Source organism: Fringilla coelebs (genome assembly GCF_963513975.1).
Source record: "Fringilla coelebs genome assembly, chromosome: 29".
NCBI lineage: Eukaryota > Metazoa > Chordata > Aves > Passeriformes > Fringillidae > Fringilla > Fringilla coelebs.
Window position 1 is genome coordinate 880,706 of NC_140055.1, and position 24,173 is coordinate 904,878.

The 24,173-nt window shown below is 66.3% G+C and overlaps 1 protein-coding gene across 2 annotated transcripts; it reads left to right on the forward strand.

Moving 5' to 3' along the window:
• The first annotated feature begins 439 nt into the window (after positions 1 to 439).
• DENND4B (DENN domain containing 4B) lies at positions 440 to 22,514 on the forward strand. Of its 2 annotated transcripts, XR_014616830.1 has the most exons (28): positions 440 to 519; positions 1,468 to 1,777; positions 2,508 to 2,760; positions 2,842 to 2,911; positions 3,402 to 3,571; positions 4,948 to 5,189; positions 5,269 to 5,335; positions 5,430 to 5,488; positions 5,567 to 5,711; positions 6,073 to 6,248; positions 6,334 to 6,434; positions 7,280 to 7,495; positions 8,429 to 8,574; positions 9,611 to 9,750; positions 9,819 to 9,942; positions 10,144 to 10,350; positions 11,782 to 11,910; positions 11,995 to 12,139; positions 12,482 to 13,002; positions 13,089 to 13,211; positions 13,742 to 13,917; positions 16,012 to 16,147; positions 17,108 to 17,341; positions 18,089 to 18,188; positions 18,843 to 19,008; positions 19,776 to 19,840; positions 21,418 to 21,674; positions 21,716 to 21,769. XR_014616830.1 is itself a non-coding variant. In XM_084223181.1 (27 exons), exons 2-27 carry the CDS (start codon positions 1,482 to 1,484, stop codon positions 21,561 to 21,563), a joined length of 4,353 nt encoding a protein of 1,450 aa, XP_084079307.1. In that variant the 5' UTR covers positions 440 to 519; positions 1,468 to 1,481; the 3' UTR covers positions 21,564 to 22,514. The 2 variants fall into 2 exon arrangements, 1 of the variants encoding a protein (XP_084079307.1); XM_084223181.1 differs by having other exon boundaries at positions 21,418 to 22,514.
• The last annotated feature ends 1,659 nt before the right edge of the window (positions 22,515 to 24,173 follow it).

A 24,173-nucleotide genomic window follows, 5' to 3' on the forward strand; every position in this document is an offset into this window, starting at 1 on the left:
TCCTTACTCTGGGGGGGGAATGGGGTCCCCACGTTCCTTGGGGGCTCCTTGAGTTTCCTGGGGCGGGTCGGAGGGGTCTGGCAGTTTCTGTGGGATTTTGGGGGGGTTCTGGGGGTTTGGGGGGGTTCTGGGGGTTTGGGGGGTTCTGGGGGTTTTGGGGTTTTGAGGATTTGGGGGGTTCTGGAGATTTCGGGGTTTTGAGGATTTGGGGGGTTCTGGAGGTTTGGGGGGTTCTGGGGATTTTGGAGGGTTCTGGGGGTATAGGGGGTTCTTAGAATTTTGGTGGGTTTTGGGGATTTGGGGGGGTTCTGAGGCTTTTGGGGGGTTCTGGGGATTTTGGGGGGGATTTGGGGGGTTCTGGGGGTTTGGGGCGGGGGGCGGTGTCCCCCGGCGGGTACCGCGAGTCCTCCGCGCCCGCAGGGGGCGCTGTCGCGGCAGGGGCCGGGCGGGCGCGCGGTCGCGGCCCAGCGGAGCCCAAAGACGCGGCCCCGGCCCGGCCCGGCCCGGCCCGGCCCGCAGGTACCGGGGGAGGCGGGGGGAGACCCGGGAGGGGCCGGGCCGGGGGTCCCGCGGGGGCTGCGGGGCCGGGTCGGGGGCCTGCCAGCCCCGCGGCAGGACCCGGGCCGCATGTGGGGGAGTCACCGGGGGGGACACGGGGATGCGGACCCCGCCAGGGGGGTCACCGGGGCGGCCACGGGCGTGGGGAACCCTCCGGAGGCGTCACCCGGAGGGACACGGGGACAGAGGATCCTCCGGGGGGGTCACCGGGGAGGACGCGGGGATGGGGACCCTCGCAGGCCCTGGGCAGGAGGTGACCCCCGGCAGGGGCTGTCGCTGTCCCCGGGGGTGTCACCGCCCGTCTGAGGGGGTGGCACTGCTCCCCGGGGCTCGGGACCCCTCGGGGCAGCGACCGTGACCTCCGTCCCCAGGGTGCCCTCCCGGGGTCACGGTGCCACCCCGGTGGTCCTGCGGGGTGTCCGCGGCGGGGTCGCGGCCGTGTCGCCCCCGCGGTGTGGCGGGGCCGGGGTGACGTGGGCGGCCGGGCCTGGCGCCGCTTCCTTCCCCTTTCCCGCTGCCCCCGTTCTCCGGCTCCGCGCCTCCGGGCACTCCCCGTGGGCAAACCGGCCGTGCCGCGGGCGCGGAGCGGGGCTGGCCACACCGGAGGGGCTCCGGGCACCGGGGGGACTCAGGGGACGGGGCGTGCTGCCGGGCCCGGCGGCGCTGGGGACGGGGAGGGGGCGCAGGGAGGGAGCGGGTCCGCAGGCAGGGGCGCAGCCCCGATCCGGGGGTGTCTCGGGGTGGGGGCTCCGTCCCCCGGGCGCTGCCGAGGGGCCCTGCCCGTGCCCGGGGCTGGCTGGAAGCTCTGGGGGGTCCCCGTGTCCCGCGGCGTGACCGGAAACCTCCTCCCTTCCCGTCGGCCGGGGCAGCGGCGCGGCGGGGGTGGCGGCATCGCCCGTGTCCCCGCAGATGCTGTGACAGCCATGTCGGACGAGAAGCCCCCGCAGCTCGTGGATTACTTCGTGGTGGCCGGGCTGGCGGAGGCGTCGCGGGCGCTGGAGGAGGAGCAGCAGCCGCGGCCGGCGCGGCCCGGGGAGCCCATCACGGACGTGGCCGTGATCATCCGCTCGCAGGGCGAGGAGGTGCCCCAGGGCTTCACCTGCATCGAGACCAGCACGTCGGGCCACCCCGTGGACCTCAACGCGGGGCTGCTCAACAACCCCCAGATGTTCCTGTGCTACAAACGCGGGCGGGACAAACCCCCCCTGATCGAGCTGGGGTGAGTGGGGGAAGAACCGAGTCCTGCTCTGGGTCACACCAGGCTGGGCAAAGAGTTTGGGAAGGTGGGAGAGAACCTGGAGGGGGAAGAGTTTGGGAAGCTGGGAGAGACCCCGGAGGGGGAAGAGTTTGGGAAGCTGGGAACGACCCCAGAGGGGGAAGAGTTTGGGAAGGTGGGAGAGACCCCAGAGGGGGAAGAGTTTGGGAAGGTGGGAGAGAACCTGGAGGGGGAAGAGTTTGGGAAGTAGAGAGACCCCAGAGGGAGAAGAGTTTGGGAAGTAGAGAGACCCCAGAGGGGGAAGAGTTTGGGAAGGTGGGAGAGACCCCGGAGGGGGAAGAGTTTGGGAAGGTGGGAGAGACCCTGGAGGGGGAAGAGTTTGGGAAGTAGAGAGACCACAGAGGGAGAAGAGTTTGGGAAGGTGGGAGAGAACCTGGAGGGGGAAGAATTTGGGAAGGTGGGAGAAACCCTGGAGGGGGAAGAGTTTGGGTGGGAAGGTGGGAGAGAACCTGGAGGGGGAAGAGTTTGGGAAGGTGGGAGAGACGCCAGAGGGGGAAGAGTTTGGGAAGGTGGGAGAGACCCCAGAGGGGGAAGAGTTCGGGAAGGTGGGAGAAACCCCAGAGGGGGAAGAGTTTGGGAAGCTGGGAGAGACCCCAGAGGGAGAAGAGTTTGGGAAGCTGGGAGAGACCCCGGAGGTGCCGCTGGGGTTCCCCTGACCCCTCTCCCCTCTCAGGGTGCACTATGAGGGCAAGGACCGCCCGAAGCCGGGCTACCAGATCCTGGACACGACCCCCTACAGCCGCTCGGCCAACCTGGCCTCGGGCTCCCCGGGCCACCAGCGCACCTTCCTGACGTTCCGGCGCGCGGCCGAGCCCCCCGGCCACCACACGCTGGGGGTCACCGACATCTGCCTGGTGATGCCCAGCAAGGGCGAGAGCACCCCCCACACCTTCTGCCGCGTGGACAAGAACCTCAACACCAGCATGGTGGGTTTGGGGGGGTCCCTCTCATCCCTCCGGTGCTGCCCAGCCCGTGCTGAGCCCCAAAACCTCGATCCCTCCTTGCAGTGGGGCCCTGCCTTGTTCCTGTGCTACAAGATCGCCGTGGCCAAGGACAACACGCTGGTCTACGAGGCAGGTGGGGAGCTGGGGCTGGGGGTTCTGGGGCCTCCCAGGCAGGGGCAGAGTCGTTTATTGTCACAATTGTTTTAAAAATATTTTCTGTGTTGATTTTTGGGGGAGGTGCAGGAGCCCCTGGGTCTCCTCAGGGGGGTTTGGGGGGCACGAGGTGGGGCCCTTCAGCTGCTTCAGCACCCCTGGGGGGGCCTTGCCAGGCTTTTGGGACCAGAGTCACTTAATGGGGAGGGGGCACAATGGGGTCCCTTGTTGGGAAGTGGGGTCCCTTACTGGGGGGACAGCGGGGTCCCTTACTGGGGGGACAATGGGGTCCCTTACTGGGGTTTGGGGGCAATTTGGTTTCCTGTTGGGGGGAAGTTTTGGGAGGTGGTTTTGTGGAGCTGTGGGCACTCACCTGGCTGCTCCCTCTTCTTTGGGGTGGGTGAGATGACCTAGGGGGGTGATGCTGGTGTCCGGTGTCCATGTGTCCGGGTGTCCGTGTGTCCGTGCAGGGCTGCTGAGCCGCTACCCCGAGCAGGACAGCGAGTCCTTCCCTCTGCCCGAGTCGGTGCCCGTGTTCTGCCTGCCCATGGGGGCCACCATCGAGAGCTGGCCCGTGGGCACCAAGTACCCCCTGCCCGTCTTCTCCACCTTCGTCCTCACCGGCGCCTCGGGGGACAAGGCACGGCAGGATGGGGGGCTTGGGGGGGTGGGATGGGGGTCCCCAGTGCCATGGGAGGGGTTGGGTGTCAGCACCCGCAGCCTCGTGGGACTGGGATCCCTGTGCCAAGGATTCCCAGGGCTGTGGGACCAGGATGCCTTTTGCCAGGGGTTCCCAGGGCTGTATGACCGGGATCTCCAGTGCCAGGGGTTCCCATCCCTTGTGGGACCAGGATCCCCAGTGCCAGGGGTTCCCAGGGATGTGGGATGGGGATCCCAGTGCCAGGGGTTCCCATCCATCATGGGACCAGGATCCCTGTGCCAGGGGTTCCTAGGGCTGTGGGACCAGGATCTCCAGTGCCAGGGGCTCCCATCTCTCGTGGGACTGGGATCCTCAGTGCCAGAGGTTCCCAAGGATGTGGGCCCCGGATCCCAGTGCCAGGGGTTCCCAAGGATGTGGGCCCCGGATCCCAGTGCCAGGGGTTCCCATCCCTTGTGGGACCAGGATCCCCAGTGCCAGGGGTTCCCATCCCTTGTGGGACCAGGATCCCCAGTGCCAGGGGTTCCCATCCCTTGTGGGACCGGGATCCCAGTGCCAGGGGTTCCCAGCTCTGTGGGACCAGGATCTTGGTGCTAGGGGCTCTCATCTCTCATGGGACCAGGATCCCCAGTGCCAGGGGTGCCCAGCTCTGTGGGACCGGGATCCCCAGTGCCAGGGGTGCCCAGCTCTGTGTGACCAGGATCCTGGTGCCGTGGGTTCCTGTCACTGTGGGCCCCGGATCCCAGTGCCCGGGGTTCCTAGCTCTGTGGGACCAGGATCCCAGTGCCAGGGGTTCCCATCCCTTGTGGGACCAGGATCCCCAGTGCCAGGGGTTCCCATCCCTTGTGGGACCAGGATCCCCAGTGCCAGGGGTTCCCATCCCTTGTGGGACCAGGATCCCCAGTGCCAGGGGTTCATCCATCATGGGACCAGGATCCCCAGTGCCAGGGGTTCCCATCCATCATGGGACCAGGATCCTGGTGCCGTGGGTTCCTGTCACTGTGGGCCCCGGATCCCAGTGCCCGGGGTGCCCAGCTCTGTGGGACCAGGATCCCAGTGCCCGGGGTGCCCAGCTCTGTGGGACCAGGATCCTGGTGCCGTGGGTTCCCATCCCTCGTGGGCCCTGGATTGCAGTGCCCGGGGTTCCCAGCTCTGTGGGACCAGGATCCTGGTGCCGTGGGTTCCTGTCACTGTGGGCCCCGGATCCCAGTGCCCAGGGTGCCCAGCTCTGTGGGACCAGGATCCCAGTGCCAGGGGTGCCCAGCTCTGTGTGACCAGGATCCTGGTGCCGTGGGTTCCCATCCCTCATGGGCCCCAGATCCCGGTGCCCGGGGTGCCCTGACGGCCGTGCCCCGCAGGTGTACGGTGCCGCCATCCAGTTCCACGAGGCGTTCCCCCGGGAGCGGCTGTCGGAGGCGCAGGCGCTGCGCCTGGGGCTGCTCAGCGTGGTGGACCGGCGGCCGGTGCCCGGGCGCTCCCTGCACACCCGCAAGAGCATCTGCGTCCTGTCCCACTGGCCCTTCTTCGACGTCTTCCGCAAGTTCCTCATGTTCATCTACCGCTACTCCATCTCGGGCCCCCACGTGCTGCCCCTGGAGACGTGAGCGCGGACTGGGGGGGCTCCGGGGGGGGCGGGGGCCGGGGTCACCCCCGCGCTGACGGGGCCGCTCCGCCCGCAGGCACATCTCCCACTTCATGCACAACGTGCCCTTCCCGTCCCCGCAGCGCCCGCGGATCCTGGTCCAGGTGAGTCACCTGGGGGGGGTGTGATTGTCCCATCCCAGCCCGCCCCACCTCGGCGTGTCCCCGTGTCCCCCACCGCGTCCGTGTGTCCCTGCAGATGTCCCCGTATGACAGCCTGCTGCTGTGCCGGCCCGTGTCCTCCCCGCTGCCCCTCAGGTAGGACTGGGGGGTGCTGCTGGGGTGGGGACAGGTGGGGAGGGGGCTGTGGGTGACAGGTGATGTCCCCGCCCACAGCGGGGCCAGTTTCCTGACACTGCTGCAGAACCTGGGCCCTGACAACGCGGTGGCACTGCTGGTGGCCGTCCTCACCGAGCAGAAGCTGCTCATCCACTCCCTGCGCCCCGATGTGCTGACCAGCGTGGGCGAAGCCCTGGTGGCGGTGAGTGACCGCAGGGGACACCGCGGGGACACCGAGGGGACGCGCCACCGTGGGGCTGGGGACCCGCCGTGCTGGGGATCCTGGTCCCGCAGCGCTGGGGACTGCTGCCCCTCAGCACTGGGGACCCTGTCCTGCGGTGTTGGGAGCACTGATCCCGTAGTGCCGGGGACCTGCCGTGGAGATCTCGGTGCCACGGTGCCGGGGATCCCCGTTTGGTGCTGCTGGGGACCCCGATCCCGCAGGTCCCGTGCCATTGGCGATCCCGGTCCCGCAGCTCTGGAGACCCCTCCCCGCGGCGCCGGGCCCCCCATCCCGCCTGGCGGGGGCCCTGCGGCGCTGACCACCCTCGTCCTGTCCCCAGATGATCTTCCCCCTGCGCTGGCAGTGCCCCTACATCCCGCTGTGCCCGCTGGCGCTGGCTGACGTGCTGTGTGCCCCCGTGCCCTTCATTGTAGGCATCCACTCCAGCTACTTCGACCTCTACGAGCCCCCCCGCGACGTCATCTTCGTCGACCTGGACACCAACACCATTTTCCAGTGAGTGTCCCCAGGGCTGGGGGCGAGTGGGCTGTCCCGGGGGGTCCCAGGGGGTCCCGCCCTGCCCTCGTGCCTGTGTCCCCAGGAGCGAGGAGCGGAAGCTGCTGTCGCCCCGCGCGCTGCCCCGCCGGCCCTGCAAGGTGCTGCTGGCCTCGCTGCACAGCCTGTCCCAGCAGCTGGATGAGCGTGAGTGGGGGGCCTGGGGCTGGCCTGGGGGCTGCAGGGTGTCCCGGGGGGTCTGGGGGTCACCACGTCCCCCACCTCTGCTGTTATCATGGAATAGCCCAAACTGGGAGGGACCCGCTGGGCTCAAAGGCCGCCCTGAAATCCCTCCCTGCCTGGGAGCATTTTCCAAGCAGGATCAGAGCTGTGGCTTCACTCCCTCATTCCCTGGGCGTTGCTTCCCAACCAGCCCCAATCTCAGGGCTCCGTCCCATCCATATCCCCGATGCCAACACTGTCCTGTCCCTGTCCCCAGTGCCAACACTGTCCCATCCGTGTCCCTGATGCCAGCACTGTCCCGTCCCTGTCCCCAGTGCCAGTTCTGTCCCGTCCCTGTCCCCGGTGCCGACCCTGTCCCATCTGTGTCCTCGATGCCAATGCTCTCCCGTCCGTGTCCCCAGTGCCAACGCTCTCCCGTCCCTGTCCCCAGGGCCAATGCTCTCCCGTCCCTGTCCCCAGTGCTGACCCTGTCCCATCCATATCCCCGATGCCAGCACTGTCCCGTCCCTGTCCCCGGTGCCAACCCCGTCCCGTCCCTGTCCCCGATGCCAATGCTCTCCTTTCCGTGTCCCCGGTGCCAACCCCGTCCCGTCCCTGTCCCCGGTGCCAACCCCGTCCCGTCCCTGTCCCCGATGCCAATGCTCTCCTTTCTGTGTCCCCGGTGCCAGCACTGTCCCGTCCCTGTCCCCGGTGCCAACCCTGTCCCGTCCCTGTCCCCGGTGCCGACCCGGTCCCGTCCCTGTCCCCGGTGCTGACCCTGTCCCGTCCCTGTCCCCGGTGCCGACCCCGTCCCGTCCCTGTCCCCGCAGTGCTGAGCGCGCCGGGCGAGGAGGAGCCCCCGGAGCTGGTGCTGAGCGACGCGGAGGCGGCGGGCGCGCGGCGGGCGCAGCTGGAGCTGGAGGCGCGGGCGGCCTTCCTGCGCTTCATGGCCTGCGCCCTGCGCGGCTACCGCTCCTTCCTGCGCCCCATCGCGCCCGCGCCCGCCCCGGCCGGCCGCGACGCCGGCAGCCTCTTCGCGCTGCAGGGTGAGCGGGGAGCCGGGCTGAGCCTGGGGTGTCCCTGGGGGTTCTGTGCTGGTCCTGCTCGGAGAGTTCCGGCTCATCTGCAGCCCGTCCTGTCCTGTGCATCCTATCACATCCTGGGCATCCCGTCCCGTCCTGTGCATCCCATCACATCCTGGGCATCCCGTCCTGTGCATCCCATCCTATCCTGTGCATCCCATCACATCCTGGGCGTCCCATCACATCCTGGGCGTCCCATCACATCCTGGGCATCACATCCCATCCTGTGCATCCCATCCCATCCTGTGCATCCCATCCTATGCATCCCATCCTGTGCATCCCATCCTGTCCTGTGCATCCCATCCTGTCCTGTGCATCCCATCCCATCCTGTGCATCCCATCCCATCCTGTGCATCCCATCCCATCCTGGGCATCCCATTCTGTCCTGGGCATCCCATCCTGTCCTGTGCATCCCATCCCATCACATCCCATCACATCCTGTGCATCCCATCCCATCCTATGCATCTCATCCTATCCTGTGCATCCCATCCCATCCCATCACATCCCATCCCATCCTGTGCATCCCATCCTGTGCATCCCATCCTGTGCATCCCATCCCATCCTGTGCATCCCATCCCATCCTGTGCATCCCATCCCGTCCTGGGCATCCCATCCTGTCCTGTACATCCCATCCCATCACATCCCATCACATCCTGTGCATCCCATCCCATCCCATCACATCCCATCCCATCCTGTGCATCCCATCCCATCCCATCCTCTGCATCCCATCCCATCACATGCTGTGCATCCCGTCCTGTGCATCCCATCCTGTGCATCCCATCCCGTCCCATCCCATGCATCCCATCCCATCCTGTGCATCCCATCCCATCCCATCCCATCGATCCCACCCCACCCCAATGACCCCCTCCCCTTGTCCCCGTGTCCCCGTGTCCCCAGGGTTCCTGCGCTCCCGCGAGCGGGCGTACCAGCGTTTCTACGGGCAGCTGCTGCGCACGCAGCTCTTCACGCAGTTCATCGAGGACTGCTCCTTCGCCAGCGACCGCGAGCCCTGCCTCGAGTTCTTCGACACCTGCGTCGACAAGGTGTGTCCCTGTGTCCCCTCCGTGTGTCCCTCGTGTGTCCCTCGCTCCCCACCTCGAGTTCTTCACCCCTGTGTCCCCTCCGTGTGTCCCTGGTGTGTCCCTCGCTCCCCACCTCGAGTTCAAGGTGTGTCCCTGTGTCCCCTCTGTGTGTCCCTCCTGTGTCCCTTCTGTGTGTCCCTGGTGTGTCCCTCGCAACCCACCTCGAGTTCAAGGTGTGTCCCTGTGTCCTCTCGATGTGTCCCTGGTGTGTCCCTCACTCCCCACTTCGAGTTCCAAGGTGTGTCCCTGTGTCCCCTCTGTGTGTCCCTTGTGTGTCCCTCACTCCCCACCTCAAGTTCCAAGATGTGTCCCCTCTGTGTGTCCCTCGTGTGTCCCTCACTCCCCACTTCGAGTTCCAAGGTGTGTCCCTGTGTCCCCTCCGTGTGTCCCTCGTGTGTCCCTCGCTCCCCACCTCGAGTTCACGGTGTGTCCCTGTGTCCCCTCCGTGTGTCCCTCGTGTGTCCCTCGCAACCCACCTCGAGTTCCAAGGTGTGTCCCTGTGTCCCCTCCGTGTGTCCCTTGTGTGTCCCTCACTCCCCACCTCGAGTTCCAAGGTGTGTCCCTGTGTCCCCTCCGTGTGTCCCTCGTGTGTCCCTCGCTCCTCACCTCGAGTTCCAAGGTGTGTCCCTGTGTCCCCTCCGTGTGTCCCTCGTGTGTCCCTCGCTCCCCACCTCGAGTTCCTCACCCTTGTGTCCACAAGGTGTGTCCCTGTGTCCCCTCCATGTGTCCCTTGCTCCCCACCTCGAGTTCCAAGGTGTGTCCCTGTGTCCCCTCCATGTGTCCCTCGCTCCCCACCTCGAGTTCCAAGGTGTGTCCCTGTGTCCCCTCCATGTGTCCCTGGTGTGTCCCTCTCTCCTTGCCTCGTTTTTCCCCCCTGTGTCCACAAGGTGTGTCCCCTCCACATGTCCCTTGTTCGTCCCTCTCTCCCTGCCTCGAGTTCGTCCCCTGTGTCCACAAGGTGTGTCCCCACCGTGCTGACCCCGCTGCCCCTCCCCAGGTGCAGGTGGACCTGGAGAAGCCCGAGGACACGCCCCTGATGGAGCTGGACGACCCCCGGGGCGGGGAGCACACGGTGTTCATCACCCCCCCCGAGCAGCCGGCGGGGCCGGATGGAGCCGAGCCCCCCGCCCGCTACAGGTGAGCCCCCCCCAGGCCCTCCCTGCGTCTCCCCCTCCCCAAACCCCCCTCACCTGTGCCCCCCCCAGGTATGACGGGTTCCCCACGCTGCGCCCCGAGCTGCTGGAGCCCCCCAGGGACCCTCTGGTGGCCCAGCTGTGCCAGGCCCGGAGCAGCGCCCCGAGCAGCCCCGCCCCGCGCCGCACCAAGCAGGTGAGGGACGGCACCTGGGCCGCTGTGACACCCAGCTGGGACAGCACGTGCCTAAGGAGTGTCCCCGTGATCTGTGCCACCTGGACAGGTGCCCAGCTGGCACAGCACCCGCCCAGGTGTCTCTGAGCCGTGCCAGCTGGGCACGGCGCCGAGGAGCTCAGCTCCCCTTCCCTGACTCTGCCCTGTCCCTGCTGTCCCCAGGAGATGAAGGTGGCCCAGCGGGTGGCCCAGAAGTCGTCGGCGGTGCCCGAGCTGTGGGCACGGTGCCTGCTGGGGCACTGCTACGGCCTCTGGTTCCTGTACCTGCCCACGCACGTGCGCGCCGCCCCCGCCAAGCTCCGCGCGCTGCAGCTGGCCTACGACGTGCTGCGCAAGATGGAGCAGCACAAGGTGGTGCTGCCCGACGAGGTGGGTCAGGTCCTGCCCCACATCCTCCTGGATCCTCCTGGGGACAGGGGGAGCTGCCCCTGGGGGTGGGACTGCTGCCCAAAGAGGTGGGTCAGGTCCTGCCCCGGATCCTCCTGGGAAAGGGGGAGCTGCCCCTGGGGTGGGACTGCTGGGACTGCTGCCCAACGAGGTGGGTCAGATCCTGCCCTGGATCCTCCTGGGAAAGGGGGAGCTGCCCCTGGGGTGGGACTGCTGGGGGTGCTGCCCGACGAGGTGGGTCAGATTCTGCCCTGGATCCTCCTGGAAAAGGGGGAGCTGCTCCTGGGGTGGGACTGCTGGGACTGCTGCCCAACGAGGTGGGTCAGGTCCTGCCCCACATCCTCCTGGATCCTCCTGGGGACAGGGGGAGCTGCCCCTGGGGTGGGACTGCTGGGGGTGCTGCCTGATGAGGTGGGTCAGATCCTGCCCTGGATCCTCCTGGAAAAGGGGGAGCTGCTCCTGGGGGTGCTGCCCGACGAGGTGGGTCAGGTCCTGCCCCACATCCTCCTGGATCCTCCTGGGAAAGGGGGAGCTGCCCCTGGGGTGGGACTGCTGGGGGTGCTGCCCAACGAGGTGGGTCAGGTCCTGCCCCACATCCTCCTGGAAAAGGGGGAGCTGCCCCTGGGGTGGGACTGCTGCCCAACGAGGTGGGTCAGATCCTGCCCTGGATCCTCCTGGAAAAGGGGGAGCTTCCCCTGGGGGTGCTGCCCGACGAGGTGGGTCAGATCCTGCCCCGGATCCTCCTGGAAAAGGGGGAGCTGCCCCTGGGGTGGGACTGCTGCCTGATGGGGTGGGTCAGATCCTGCCCCACATCCTCCTAGGAGAAGGGGGAGCTGCCCCTGAGTCAGCAGGGCTGGAGGCTGGGGGAAATGGGAATCTGTGTCCAGTGGCCAGTGCTGTGTCCAGTTCTCAGGAGCACATCCAGAGAAGGGGAAGGGGCTGGAACAGCAGGAGAAGGGAATGGAGAACTCCTGAGGGAGCTGGAGAGGGGCTCAGCCTGGAGAAAAGGAGGCTCAGGGGGGACTTTGTGGCTCTGCACATCTCCTGGCAGGAGGGGACAGCCAGGGGGTCAGCCTGTGCTGCCAGGGAGCAGGGACAGGATGAGAGCTGGGCCAGGGGAGCCTCAGGGTGGAGATATTTGGGAAAACTCCTGCTGGAAAGGTTGCTCAGACCTCGGAAGGGCTGCCCAGGGAGGTTTGGAGCAGCCACCCCTGGAGGTGTGTGAGGAAGGCCTGGAGATTGGTCCAGGTGGGGATGGGGCCCTTTCCCCCCGGCTGCCCGTGGCACCTGAGGCCGGGCAGGTGGCCGGGGTGCCCCCAGGCTGACGGGCAGGTGGCCGGGGTGCCCCTGTGGCACCTGAGGCTGGGCAGGTGGCCGAGGTGCCCCCCAGGCTGACGGGCAGGTGCCCCCCAGGTGTGCTACCGCATCCTGATGCAGCTCTGCGGGCAGTACGGCGAGCCCGTGCTGTCCGTGCGCGTCCTGCTGGAGATGAAACGCGCCGGCATCGTCCCCAACACCGTCACCTACGGCTACTACAACAAGGTGACCCCGCGGGGATCCCCCTGGGTTGGGGATGGTGGGGGGGGTCCCCTGGCCCCTCCTAACGCCCCCCGTGTCCCCTGGCAGGCGGTGCTGGAGAGCAAGTGGCCGGCGGGGACGCAGGGCGGGCGGCTGCGCTGGGCCAAGCTGCGGAACGTGGTGCTGGGGGCGGCGCAGTTCCGGCAGCCCCTGCGGCAGCGCCAGCGCCAGGGCGCCGCCGGAGACCCCCCCGGTGAGGGCACGGGGGGCACCCCACTCACACCCCCTGGCACCTGCAGCCCCTCTGGGCATCTCCAGGCCTGGGGGAGATCCCAGCGATTCTCCCCTGCCGCCCCTCTGGGCTGGGGGGGTGTTATGGGGGTCGGGGGGGGGTCGTTGACACCCCCTTCTCCTGCTCAGGTGACTGAGCCCCCCCAGCCCACCCACTCACATCCCCCGATTAAGCCCCTCCGAGTATCTCCAGAGCCTGGGGGAGACCCTGGTGACTCTCCCCTGTCCCCTCCTGTCCTGGCCAGAGCCCCCCTGGGCCGGGGGGGTGTTCCGGGGGTCGCTGACACCCCCTTGTCCCCCCCAGGTGACCGGGCGCCCCCCGCCCCGCGCCCCCCCCTGCAGCGCCAGACCACCTGGGCCGGTCGGAGCCTGCGGGACCCGGTACCGGCCCCGCGGCTCGTCAAGAGCGGCAGCCTCAGTTTCCCCGGCCCCGCCCGGCCCGAGGGGGCGGCCCGGGAGAGGCCGGGGGAGCCCCCCCTGCTCCCCGTCACCCCCACCCCGCCGCCCCCCCGCCCGCGGGGCCCCCCCGGTTCGGCCGACGGGAGCCTCTCGGACATCGCCACCGACGACAGCGGCGGCGACGAGGGGCCCGGCGGGGGTCCCGGGGGGGGTCCCGGGGCGGCGACCCCGCGGCGGGGGCTGGCGGCCAAGCTGCAGCAGCTGCTGTCGCCCGGCAAGCGGCCCCCCCCGCGCTCCGCGGAGCCCCCCCGGGAGCCCGGGACACGCCGGGGGTCGGAGCAGCGCGACGGGGACCCCTCCTCACGGCGCAGCCCCGCCGAGACCCTGCTGCGGCCCCGGGAGCGGCCCGAGTCCACGGCCTCCGAGGTACCGGCGTCGCCGTGTCCTGTCTGTCCCGTCCGTCCCTCTGTCCCCCCGGCCCGGCGCCCCCCCTGAGCCCGTGTCCCCCCCAGAGCTCCGTGTCCCTGGGCAGCGAGCTGGACCTGTCCGATGCCTCGGGGGGCAGCAGCGGGGCCCCCAAATCCACGGAGCCCTGCACGGAGGGGGCAGCGGGGACGGAGCCCCCCGCCCTGGAGGTGAGAACGGGGGGGCACAGGGCTTGGGGGGCAGAGCTGGGGGTGGGGGGCACAAAGGGTTTGGGGGCAGAGTTGGGGTTTGGCGGCAGAGCTCAGGTTTGTGGGGCACAGGGGGTTTGGGGGGTAGAGCTGGGGTTTGGGGGGGCAGAGCTGGGGTTTGGGGGGCACAGCAGGTTTGAGGGCAGAGCTGGGGTTTGGGGGCAGAGCTGGGGTTTGGGGGGTAGAGCTCAGGTTTGGGGGCAGAGCTCAGGTTTGGGGGGCACAGGAGGTTTGGGGGCAGTGCTGGGGTTTGGGGGCAGAGCTGGGGTTTGTGGTGCACAGCTGGGGTTTGGGGGCAGAGCTCAGGTTTGTGGGGCAGAGCTCAGGTTTGTGGGGCACAGGGGTTTGGGGGGCACAGCTGGGGTTTGGGGGGCACAGGGGGTTTGGGGGGCAGAGCTGGGGTTTGGGGGGCACAGCTGGGGTTTGGGGGCACAGCAGGGTTTTGGGGGGATGCAGAGCCCAGCTGGGGCAGCAGTGACCGCCGTCCCCAGGTGCTGCTGTCCAGCTGCTCGCGCTGCCCGGGCTGTGCCGGGCTGGTGTTCGACGAGGAGCTGATGGCGGGCTGGACCTCGGACGACTCCAACCTCAACACCTCCTGCCCCTTCTGCTCCCGCTCCTTCGTGCCCTTCCTGAGCATCGAGATCCGCGACTTCCGGCGGCCCCCCAGGTGCCACCCCCGGGGACACACCCAGACACACCCCCGGGGACCCCTCTGCCCTCCCCATGTCCCCAAGGTGTCCCCCAGGACACCCCTCTCTGCTCCCTGACATTTCCCCATCCATCCATCCATCCATCCATCATCCATCCATCCATCATCCATCCATCCATCCATCCATCATCCATCCATCCATCCATCCATCATCCATCCATCATCCATCCATCCATCCATCCATCCATCCATCCATCCATCCATCATCCATCCATCATCCATCCATCCATCATCCATCATCCATCATCCATCCATCCATCATCCATCCATCATCCATCATCCATCCATCCATCCATCATCCATCCATCATCCATCCATCCATCATCCATCCATCATCCATCCATCATCCATCCATCATCCATCCATCCATCCATCCATCATCCATCCACCATCCATCCATCCATCATCCATCATCCATCCATCCATCATCCATCCATCCATCCATCCATCATCCATCCATCCATCCATCCATCCATCCATCCATCCATCCATCCATCATCCATCCATCCATCATCCATCCATCCATCCATCCATCCATCCATCCATCCATCCATCCATCCATCATCCATCCATCATCCATCCATCCATCCATCCATCATCCATCCATCCATCCATCCATCCATCCATCCATCATCCATCCATCCATCCATCATCCATCCATCCATCCATCCATCCATCCATCCATCCATCCATCATCCATCCATCCATCATCCATCCATCCATCATCCATCCATCCATCCATCCATCCATCCATCCATCCATCCATCCATCATCCATCCATCCATCATCCATCCATCATCCATCCATCATCCATCCATCCATCATCCATCCATCATCCATCCATCCATCCATCCATCCATCATCCATCCGTCCGTCCATCCATCCATCCATCCATCCATCCATCCATCCATCATCCATCCATCCATCATCCATCATCCATCCATCCATCCATCATCCATCCATCCATCCATCCATCATCCATCATCCATCCATCCATCCATCCATCCATCCATCCATCCATCATCCATCCATCCATCCATCCATCATCCATCATCCATCCATCCATCCATCCATCCATCCATCATCCATCCATCCATCCATCCATCCATCCATCCATCCATCATCCATCCATCATCCATCCATCCATCATCCATCATCCATCCATCCATCCATCCATCCATCCATCCATCATCCATCCATCCATCCATCATCCATCATCCATCCATCCATCATCCATCCATCCATCATCCATCATCCATCCATCCATCATCCATCCATCCATCCATCATCCATCCATCATCCATCCATCCATCATCCATCCATCCATCATCCATCCATCATCCATCATCCATCCATCCATCATCCATCCATCCATCCATCATCCATCCATCCATCCATCCATCCATCCATCCATCCATCCATCCATCCATCATCCATCATCCATCCATCATCCATCCATCATCCATCCATCATCCATCCATCCATCCATCATCCATCCATCATCCATCCATCCATCATCCATCCATCCATCCATCCATCCATCCATCCATCCATCCATCATCTATCCATCATCCATCCATCATCCATCCATCCATCCATCCATCCATCCATCCATCCATCATCCATCCATCATCCATCATCCATCCATCCATCCATGGATCCATCCATGGATCCATCCATCCATCCATCCATCCATCCATCATCCATCCCTCCATCCATCCATCATCCATCATCCATCCATCATCCATCCATCATCCATCCCTCCATCCATCCATCCATCCATCATCCATCCATCATCCATCCATCCATCCATCCATCCATCCATCCATCATCCATCCATCCATCATCCATCCATCATCCATCCATCATCCATCCATCCATCCATCATCCATCCATCCATCATCCATCCATCCATCCATCATCCATCCATCATCCATCCATCCATCCATCCATCCATCCATCCATCATCCATCCATCCATCCCTCCATCCCTCCCTCCTTTGGGGGTCCCCCAGTGCCCCCCATTCCCGTGACCCCCCTGTCTGTCCCGCAGCCCCCCCGGTTCCGGCCCGGTGCCCCCCTCCCCTCAGGGGCCGGTGCTCAGCGACCGCCGGCGCTGCCTGGAGCTGGACGAGACCCCCGAGCCCCCCGAGCCCCCCGAGCTGTGCAACGGCTGCGCCGAGACCCCGGTACCGGGGGGCACCGGGAATGGGGGGGGGGGGTCCTTCCCTCACCCCTGAAACTGGGGCTGGGACAGTCCCACCTGGGCTTTGGGGTCACTGGGGGGGCTGGGCAGGGGGTCCCAAGCGTGTCCCCCCCATTCCGAGGTCCTGCTGAATTCCAGGCTGGGCAGGGGGTGTCCCTCCCCCCTAATTCGGGGGTCCCCCCCATTCCCAGGGCTGGGCAGGGGGTCCCACACCTCTAATTTGGGGATCCCCCTCCATTCCCAGGTCCTGCTCCATTCCAGGGCTGGACAGGGGGGTCCCCTTCCACTAATTTGGGGGTCCCAAGTGTGTCCCCCCCATTCCCAGGTCCTGATGCATGCCAGGGCAGGGCAGGGGGTGTCCCTCCCCCCTAATTCAGGGGTCTCCCCCCCATTCCCAGGTCCTGCTCCATTCCAGGGTTGGGCAGGGGGTGTCCCCTCCCCTAATTCAGGGGTCCCAAGTGTGTCCCCCCATTCCCAGGTCCCAGGGCTGAGCAGGGGGTGTCCCTCCCCCCTAATTCGGGGGTCCCAAGTGTGTCCCCCCCCATTCCCAGACCCCACTCCATTCCAGGGCAGTGCAGGGGGTGTCCCCTCCCCCCTAATTCAGAGGTCCCAAGTGTGTCCCCCCATTCCCAGGTCCCAGGGCTGAGCAGGGGGTGTCCCTCCCCCCTAATTCGGGGGTCCCAAGCGTGTCCCCCCATTCCCAGGTCCCAGGGTTGGGCAGGGGGTGTCCCTCCCCCCTAATTCGGGGGTCCCAAGTGTGTCCCCCCCCTCGCAGCCCATTCCCAGGTTCTGGTGCATTCCAAGGCAGGGCAGGGGGTGTCCCCTCCCCTAATTCGGGGGTCCCAAGCGTGTCCCCCCCCCTCGCAGCCCATTCCAGGGCAGGCCAGGGGGTGTCCCCTCCCCTAATTCAGGGGTCCCAAGCGTGTCCCCCCCCCCCCCCCAGCCCCCGGGGCGCCGGGAGCGCGTGGCCTTCGCCTACCTGAGCCCGCTGGTGCTGCGCAAGGAGCTGGAGAGCCTGGTGGAGAACGAGGGCGGCGAGCTGCTGGCCCGGCCCGAGCTGGTGGACAGCCACCCCATCATCTACTGGAACCTCGTCTGGTACTTCCAGCGCCTGGCCCTGCCCAGCCAGCTGCCCCTGCTGCTGCTGGGCTCCCAGCACGCCCCCCGCCACCCCCAGGTGGGTTTGGGGGGCTTTGAGGGTCTTTGGGGGGGTCTGGGGGTGTCCTTGGTGGTGCTGAGCCACCCTCCATCCTGCAGCCCCGCTGCTGTTGGGCTCGCAGCATGCCCCCTGTGACCCCCAGGTGGGTTTTTGGGGGGCTCTGGGGGGTGGTGGTGGTGCTGAGCCCCCCTCCATCCTGTAGCCCCGTTACTGCTGGGCTCCCAGCACGCCCCCCATGACCCCCAGGTGGGTTTTTGGGGGGCTCTGGGGGGGTCCCTGGTGGTGCTGAGCCCCCCTCCATCCCACAGTCCAGTTACTGCTGGGCTCCCAGCACGCCCCCCATGACCCCCAGGTGGGTTTGGGGGGCTTTGAGGGTCTTTGGGGGGGTCTGGGGGTGTCCTTGGTGGTGCTGAGCCCCCCTCCATCCTGTAACCTGGCTGCTGCTGGGCTCCCAGCACGCCCCCCGCGACCCCCAGGTGGGTTTGGGGGGGCTGGGGGGTTCCTGGTGATGCTGAGCCCCTCTCCATCCTTCAGCCCCATTAAATGCTGGGCTCCCAGCACGCCCCCCGTGACCCCCAGGTGGGTCTGGGGGGCTTTGAGGGTCTTTGGGGGGCTGGGGGTGTCCTTGGTGGTGCTGAGCCCCCCTCCATCATGCAGCCCAGTTATGGCTGGGCTCTCAGCACGCCCCCCATGATCCTCAAGTGGGTTTTTGGGGGGCTCTGGGGGGGTCCTTGGTGGTGCTCAGCCCCCCACCCTGTCGTGCAGCCCCCCGAGCCCTCCCGGGTGCGTGTGAGGCTCCTGTGGGATGTGCTGAGCCCCGACCCCGAGAGCTGCCCCCCACTCTACGTGCTCTGGAGGCTGCACAGTGAGACTGGGGATGGGGATTGGGATTGGGATTGGGGGATTTGGGATTGGGATTGGGGGATTGGGGGATTTGGGATTGGGGGATTTGGGATTGGGGGATTTGGGATTGGGGGGTTGGGGGATTTGGGATTGGGGATTGGGGATTGGGGGGTTTGGGATTGGGGATTGGGGGATTTGAGGTGGGGGATTGGGGGATTGGGGGATTTGGGGATTTGGGATTGGGGGATTGGGATTGGGGGATTGGGGTTGGGGGATTGGGGGATTTGAGGTGTGGGATTGGGGGATTTGGGATTGGGGATTTTGGGATTGGGATTGGGGGATTGAGGTGTGGGATTGGGGGATTTGGGGTGTGGGAATGGGGATAAAGGGTTGGGGGATTGGGATATGGAAATGGGGGTATGGGAATAAGGGTATGGGATTTGGGATATGGGAATGGAGATACGGGATTGAGGGTATGGGATTGGGAATGGGGATTTGGGATTGGGGTGTGGAGTGGGAGATGTGGGATTGGGGTACCCGGGGGGATGGAAGGAGTAGGGGAATGGCCAAGAACAAAGAGGGGGACCGGGGACACCCTGGGGTGACACTTTGGGGTCCCCCAGGTGACATCCCTGGGGCTTTGGGGACACTGGGGTGACACTTTGGGGTCCCCCAGGTAACATCCCCCCCCGGCTGCACCCCTGGGGCCCCCCAGCCCCCCCGTTCTCGCTGCCCTTCCTGGAGGCCCTGCTGAGCCACGTGGGGCTCAACGAGGTGCACAAAGCCATCGGGCTCTTCCTGGAGACCCTCGGGGCCCCCGGAGCCCCCCGCGCCCTGCACAGGTACACACGGACCCCCGGAGCCCAAATACCCCAAATACCCCCAAATTCCCCCTAAAATCCCCCCCAAATTCCTCCTAAAATCCCCCAAAATCCCACCCAAATTCCCCCTAAAATCCCCCCAAATTCCTCCTAAAATCCCCCCAAAACCCCAGCCAAACCCGACCCAAATTCCTCCTAAAATCCCCCAAAATCCCCCCAAATTCCTCCTAAAATCCCCCCAAAATCCCACCCAAATTCCCCCCAAATTCCTCCTAAAATCCCCCAAAATCCCACCCAAATTCCCCCTAAAATCCCCCCAAAATTCCACCCAAATTCCCCCAAATTCCCCCTAAAATCCCCCCAAAACCCCACCCAAATTCTCCCCCAAATTCCTCCTAAAATCCCCCAAAATCCCACCCAAGTTCCCCCCAAATTCCTCCTAAAATCCCCCAAAATCCTCCAAAATTCCCCCCAAATCCCACCCAAATTCCCCCTGAAATCCCCCAAAACCCCACCCAAATTCCTCCCAAAACCCCACCCAAATTCCCCCCAAATTCCTCCTAAAATCCCCCCAAATTCCCCCCAAATCCCCCCAAATACCCCCAAATTCCTCCTAAAATCCTCCCAAATCCCACCCAAATTCCCCCAAATTCCCCCTAAAATCCCCCAAAATCCCACCCAAATCCCCCCCAAATTTTGCCCAAAATCCCCTAAAATCCCCCAAATTCCCGAAATCCCCCCAAACTCCCCCAAATCTCCCCAAAATCCCCTCCTGGCCCCTCCTGCAGGAGCATCTACCGGGAGCTGCTGTTCCTGACGCTGGCGGCGCTGGGCCGGGAGCACACGGACATCGGTATGGGGGGCTCGGGGGGATTTGGGGGGATTTGGGGGGGCTCAGGGGGCACCTGGGGGGTGGTGGGGGGTCAGGAGGGGGTCTCAGGGGGCACCTGGGTGACATTTGGGGCGTGGGGGGGATGCTGGGGGTAGCACAGAGGGACACGGTGGGTCTGGGGGTTTCACGGGGATTTAGGGGGGCTCAGGGAGTTCAGGGGGCTCAGGGGGGACAGGGGGGGCTCAGAGGGACTTGGGGGGCTCAGGGGGGGCTCAGAGGGACTTGGGGGGCTCGGGGAGGGGGCTCAGGGTGTGTTTGGGGGGGTACACAGGGGTCTCAGGGGCACCTGAGTGGTTTTGGGGGCTCAGGGGGGACATGGGGGGGGCACAGAGGGACGTGATGGGTCTGGGGGGCTCAGAGGGACATGGGGGGCTCGGGGGGGGCTCAGAGGGACATGGGGGGCTCGGGGGGGGCTCAGAGGGACATGGGGGGCTCAGGGGGGACACCTGGGGGGGCACAGAGGGACAGGGGGGTCTCAGGGGCACCTGAGTGGTGGTGGGGGGACAAAGGGAGGGGGCACAAAGGGACACGGGGGTCTGGGGGTCTCAGAGGGACACGGGGGGGCTCAGAGGGGCATGGGGGGCTCAGGGTGAGTTTGGGGGGGACACGGGGGGCTCGGGGGGCTCAGAGGGCCATGGGGGGCTCAGGGCATGTTTGGGGGGGACACGGGGGGCTCAGGGGGGCTCAGGGCATGTTTAGGGGGGACATGCTGGGTCTGGGGGGGCTCAGAGGTTCAGGGGGGGCTCGGGGGGGCTCAGGGCGTCTTTGGGGGGCACACGAGAGTCTCGGGGGGCTCAGAGGGGCACGGGGAGCTCAGGGTGAGTTTGGGGGGGACACGGTGAGTCTGGGGGGGCTCAGAGGGCCATGGGGGGCTCAGGCCGTGTTTGGGGGGTACACGAGGGTCTCGGGGGGCTCAGAGGGGCACGGGGGGCTCAGGGCGTGTTTGGGGGGCACTCGGGGGGCTCAGAGGTCCATGGGGGGGTCAGGGTCTGTTTGGGGGTGACATGCTGGGTCTGGGGGGACTCACAGGGACATGGGAGGCTCAGGGTGTGTTTGGGGGGCACACGGGGGTCTCGGGGGGCTCAGAGGGCCATGGGGGGCTCAGGGCATATTTGGGGGTGACATGCTGGGTCTGGGGGGGCTCAGAGGGCCATGGCGGGCTCAGGGGGGGCTCAGAGGGACACGGGGGGCTCAGGGTGTGTTCGGGGGGCACTCGGGGTCTCAGAGCGTGATTGGGGGGCACACGAGAGTCTCGGGGGGGCTCAGAGGGCCATGGGGGGTTCAGGGCACGTTCGGGGGGCACTCGGGGGGCTCAGAGGGACACGGGGGTCTCGGGGGGCTCAGAGGGACACGGTGGGCTCAGGCTGTGTCCAGGGGGCACACAGGGGGCTCAGAGGGATACGGGGGGCTCAGGGCGTGTTTGGGGTGACTCGGGGGTCTCAGAGGGACACGGGGGTCTCAGGGGGTGACACGGGGGTCTCAGGGGGTGACTCGGGGGTCGCGGGGTGCCGGTGCTGACCCCCCCGCGCCCCCCGCAGCCGCCTTTGACCGCCGGTACCGCTCGGCGCTGGGCAAGCTGGGCGGGGCGCTGGGCCGGGACGAGCTGCGGCGGCGGCGGGCGCAGCCCCCGAGCGCCCGGGCCTCCGAGTGCCGCCGCACCTTCGGGGCGCCCCCCGAGTGCTGAGCCCCCCCGGACCCCCGAGCGGGACATCATGGCGTGGGAAACACCCCACAGAGGGGTGCGGGGAGCCCCGGGGGGGAGGGACCCCCGGGAGCCCCCCCGGAATGTTCCAGAGTGGGGAAAGGACCCCCCAGGATCCCCCCCAAATACTCCAGGAGGGACAAGGGACCCCAGGACACCCCCCAAATGTTCCACCGTGGGGAAGGGACCCCCCCCAAATACTCCAGGAGGGACAAGGGATACTCCCAGGACCCCCTCAGATGCTCCAGGGGGGACAAGGGACCCCCAGGAGCCCCCCCCAAATGCTCCAGGAGGCAGAAGGGACCCCCAGGACCCCCCCCGAATGTTCCACCATGGGGAAGGGACCCCCCCCAAATGCTCCAGGAGGGACAAGGGACCCTCAGGACCCCCCTCAAATGCTCCAGGAGGCAGAAGGGACCCCCAGGACCCCCCTCAAATACTCCAGGGTGGGGAAGGGATCCCCAGGATCCCCCCCAAATACTCCAGGGTGGGGAAGGGACCCCCCAGGATCCCCCCCAAATACTCCAGGGTGGGGAAAGGACCCCCAGGACCCCCCTCAAATACTCCAGAGTGGGGAAAGGACCCCCAGGACCCCCCCGGAATGTTCCACCATGGGGAAGGGACCCCCAGGACGCCCCACAAATACTCCAAGGTGGGGAAGGGATCCCCAGGACACCCCCAAATGTTCCACCATGGGGAAGGGACCCCCCCCAAATGCTCCAGGAGGGACAAGGGACACCCCCAGGACCCCCTCAAATGCTCCAGGAGGGACAAGGGACCCCCAGGACCCCCCCCCAAATACTCCAGGGTGGGGAAGGGACCCCCAGGACCCCCCCAAAATGTTCCACCGTGGGGAAGGGACCCCCCCCAAATGCTCCAGGAGGGACAAGGGACCCCCAGGACACCCCCCAAATGTTCCACCGTGGGGAAAGGGACCCCCCAAATGCTCCAGGAGGGACAAGGGACCCCCAGGACCCCCCCCCCAAATGCTCCAGGAGGCAGAAGGGACCCCCAGGACCCCCCCCAAATGTTCCACCATGGGAAAGGGACCCCCCTCAAATGCTCCAGGGAGGACCAGGGATCCCCAGGACCCCCCCCCAAATACTCCAGGGTGGGGAAGGGACCCCCAGGCCACCCCTCAGATGCTCCGGGGTGGGGAAGGGACCCCCAAAACACCCCCCAAATGGTCCACCGTGGGGAAAGGACCCCCCTCAAATGCTCCAGGGGGGACAAGGGACCCCCAGGACCCCCCCCAAATACTCCAGGGTGGGGAAAGGACCCCCAGGACCCCCCTAAAATACTCCAGGAGGGACAAGGGACCCCAGGACACCCCCCAAATGTTCCACCGTGGGGAAAGGACCCCCCTCAAATGCTCCAGGGGGGACAAGGGACCCCCAGGACCCCCCCCAAATACTCCAGGGTGGGGAAAGGACCCCCAGGACCCCCCTAAAATACTCCAGGAGGGACAAGGGACCCCCCAGGACCCCCCTCAAATGCTCCAGGGTGGAGAAAGAACCCCCAGGACCCCCCTCAGATGCTCCAGGAGGCAGAAGGGACCCCCAGGACCCCCCCCAAATACTCCAGGGTGGGGGGAAAGGACCCCCGGCAGCCGCAGGCTCACCACGGGTTTTCTATGTCAGTGTTAATATATTTTTATTTATTTATTCACCCTCCCCCAGAGTGAGAGCGCGGGCGGGACGGGCGGGGGCGGCTCTGGGGGGGCTCCCCCTCCTCAATTCTGCCCCGGGGGGGTTTGGGGGTGGCGGGGCAGCCGGGGGGGCCCTGGGTTTGCGCCCCCCTCCCATCCCCGGCCCTCCCGCGCCCCCCGGGGGGGCTCGGCGGCCATGGGGGGGGGTCCGGGGCCGCCCCCTCCCCTCGCACTGTGCAATAGCAGCCCCCGCCCCAGGGGCCTGTAAATAAAAGCTGCTGCGGTATTTTCCTCGCCGTCTCCAGGATCGTTTTTATTTACCGGTCTGAGGGTGCGGAATCCCCCCGAGGGGAGGTGAGGCCGGCCCCGCCATCTTCCGCCCGGGCACGGCCCCGCGCTGCCCTCAGGCCGCCATCTTGGAGCCGGGCACGGGCCATGAGGCCTCGCCGCCGCCGGGCCCCGCGCGCTGCCGCCCCGCCGGGCATTGGGGGGGTCCCGCCCGGTATTCCCATTACCGGGATCCCCCCTCAGAGCCGCCGCGGCCTCGCAGCGGCGCCACGTGCGGCGGAACCGGGCCGGTATCGGGCCCGCGGCCGGTACGGCGGCTGTGAGGGGACAAACCTCCCCGGTGGGCCGGGGGAGAAGCCGCGCGCCGCCACCGCGCGCTGCCGGCGGTACCCGGATGTTCAGACTCGGGGACCCATTAAAGGCGCCCCGCGGGGAAGCTCGGCGCGTTCCCATTAGTGCGGCGGGACGTCAATCATTGCTGAGACAACCAGTGAAAGCTGGGAGGCGGGCTAAGAACGGATTTCACCGATTCCATTGGTGAGATCTCATGCCAGTCTGCGCGCCGCACCAATGGGCGTCGCGGCTGGGGTCGGGAGGCGGGGCGGGCGCGGCGGCGGCGGCGGCCAATCAGCGGCATTGTTTGTGGTGGTGCCGGT

Excerpts from the sequence above, each read along its gene's own strand:
- DENND4B (XM_084223181.1), top strand. The coding sequence starts at position 1,482 with ATGTCGGACGAGAAGCCCCCGCAGCTCGTGGATTACTTCGTGGTGGCC. Across the intron at positions 13,918-16,011 it reads GACTTCCGGCGGCCCCCCAG|CCCCCCCGGTTCCGGCCCGG; the intron begins GTGCCACCCCCG and ends TCTGTCCCGCAG. Across the intron at positions 19,009-19,775 it reads GCCCCCCGCGCCCTGCACAG|GAGCATCTACCGGGAGCTGC; the intron begins GTACACACGGAC and ends CCCCTCCTGCAG.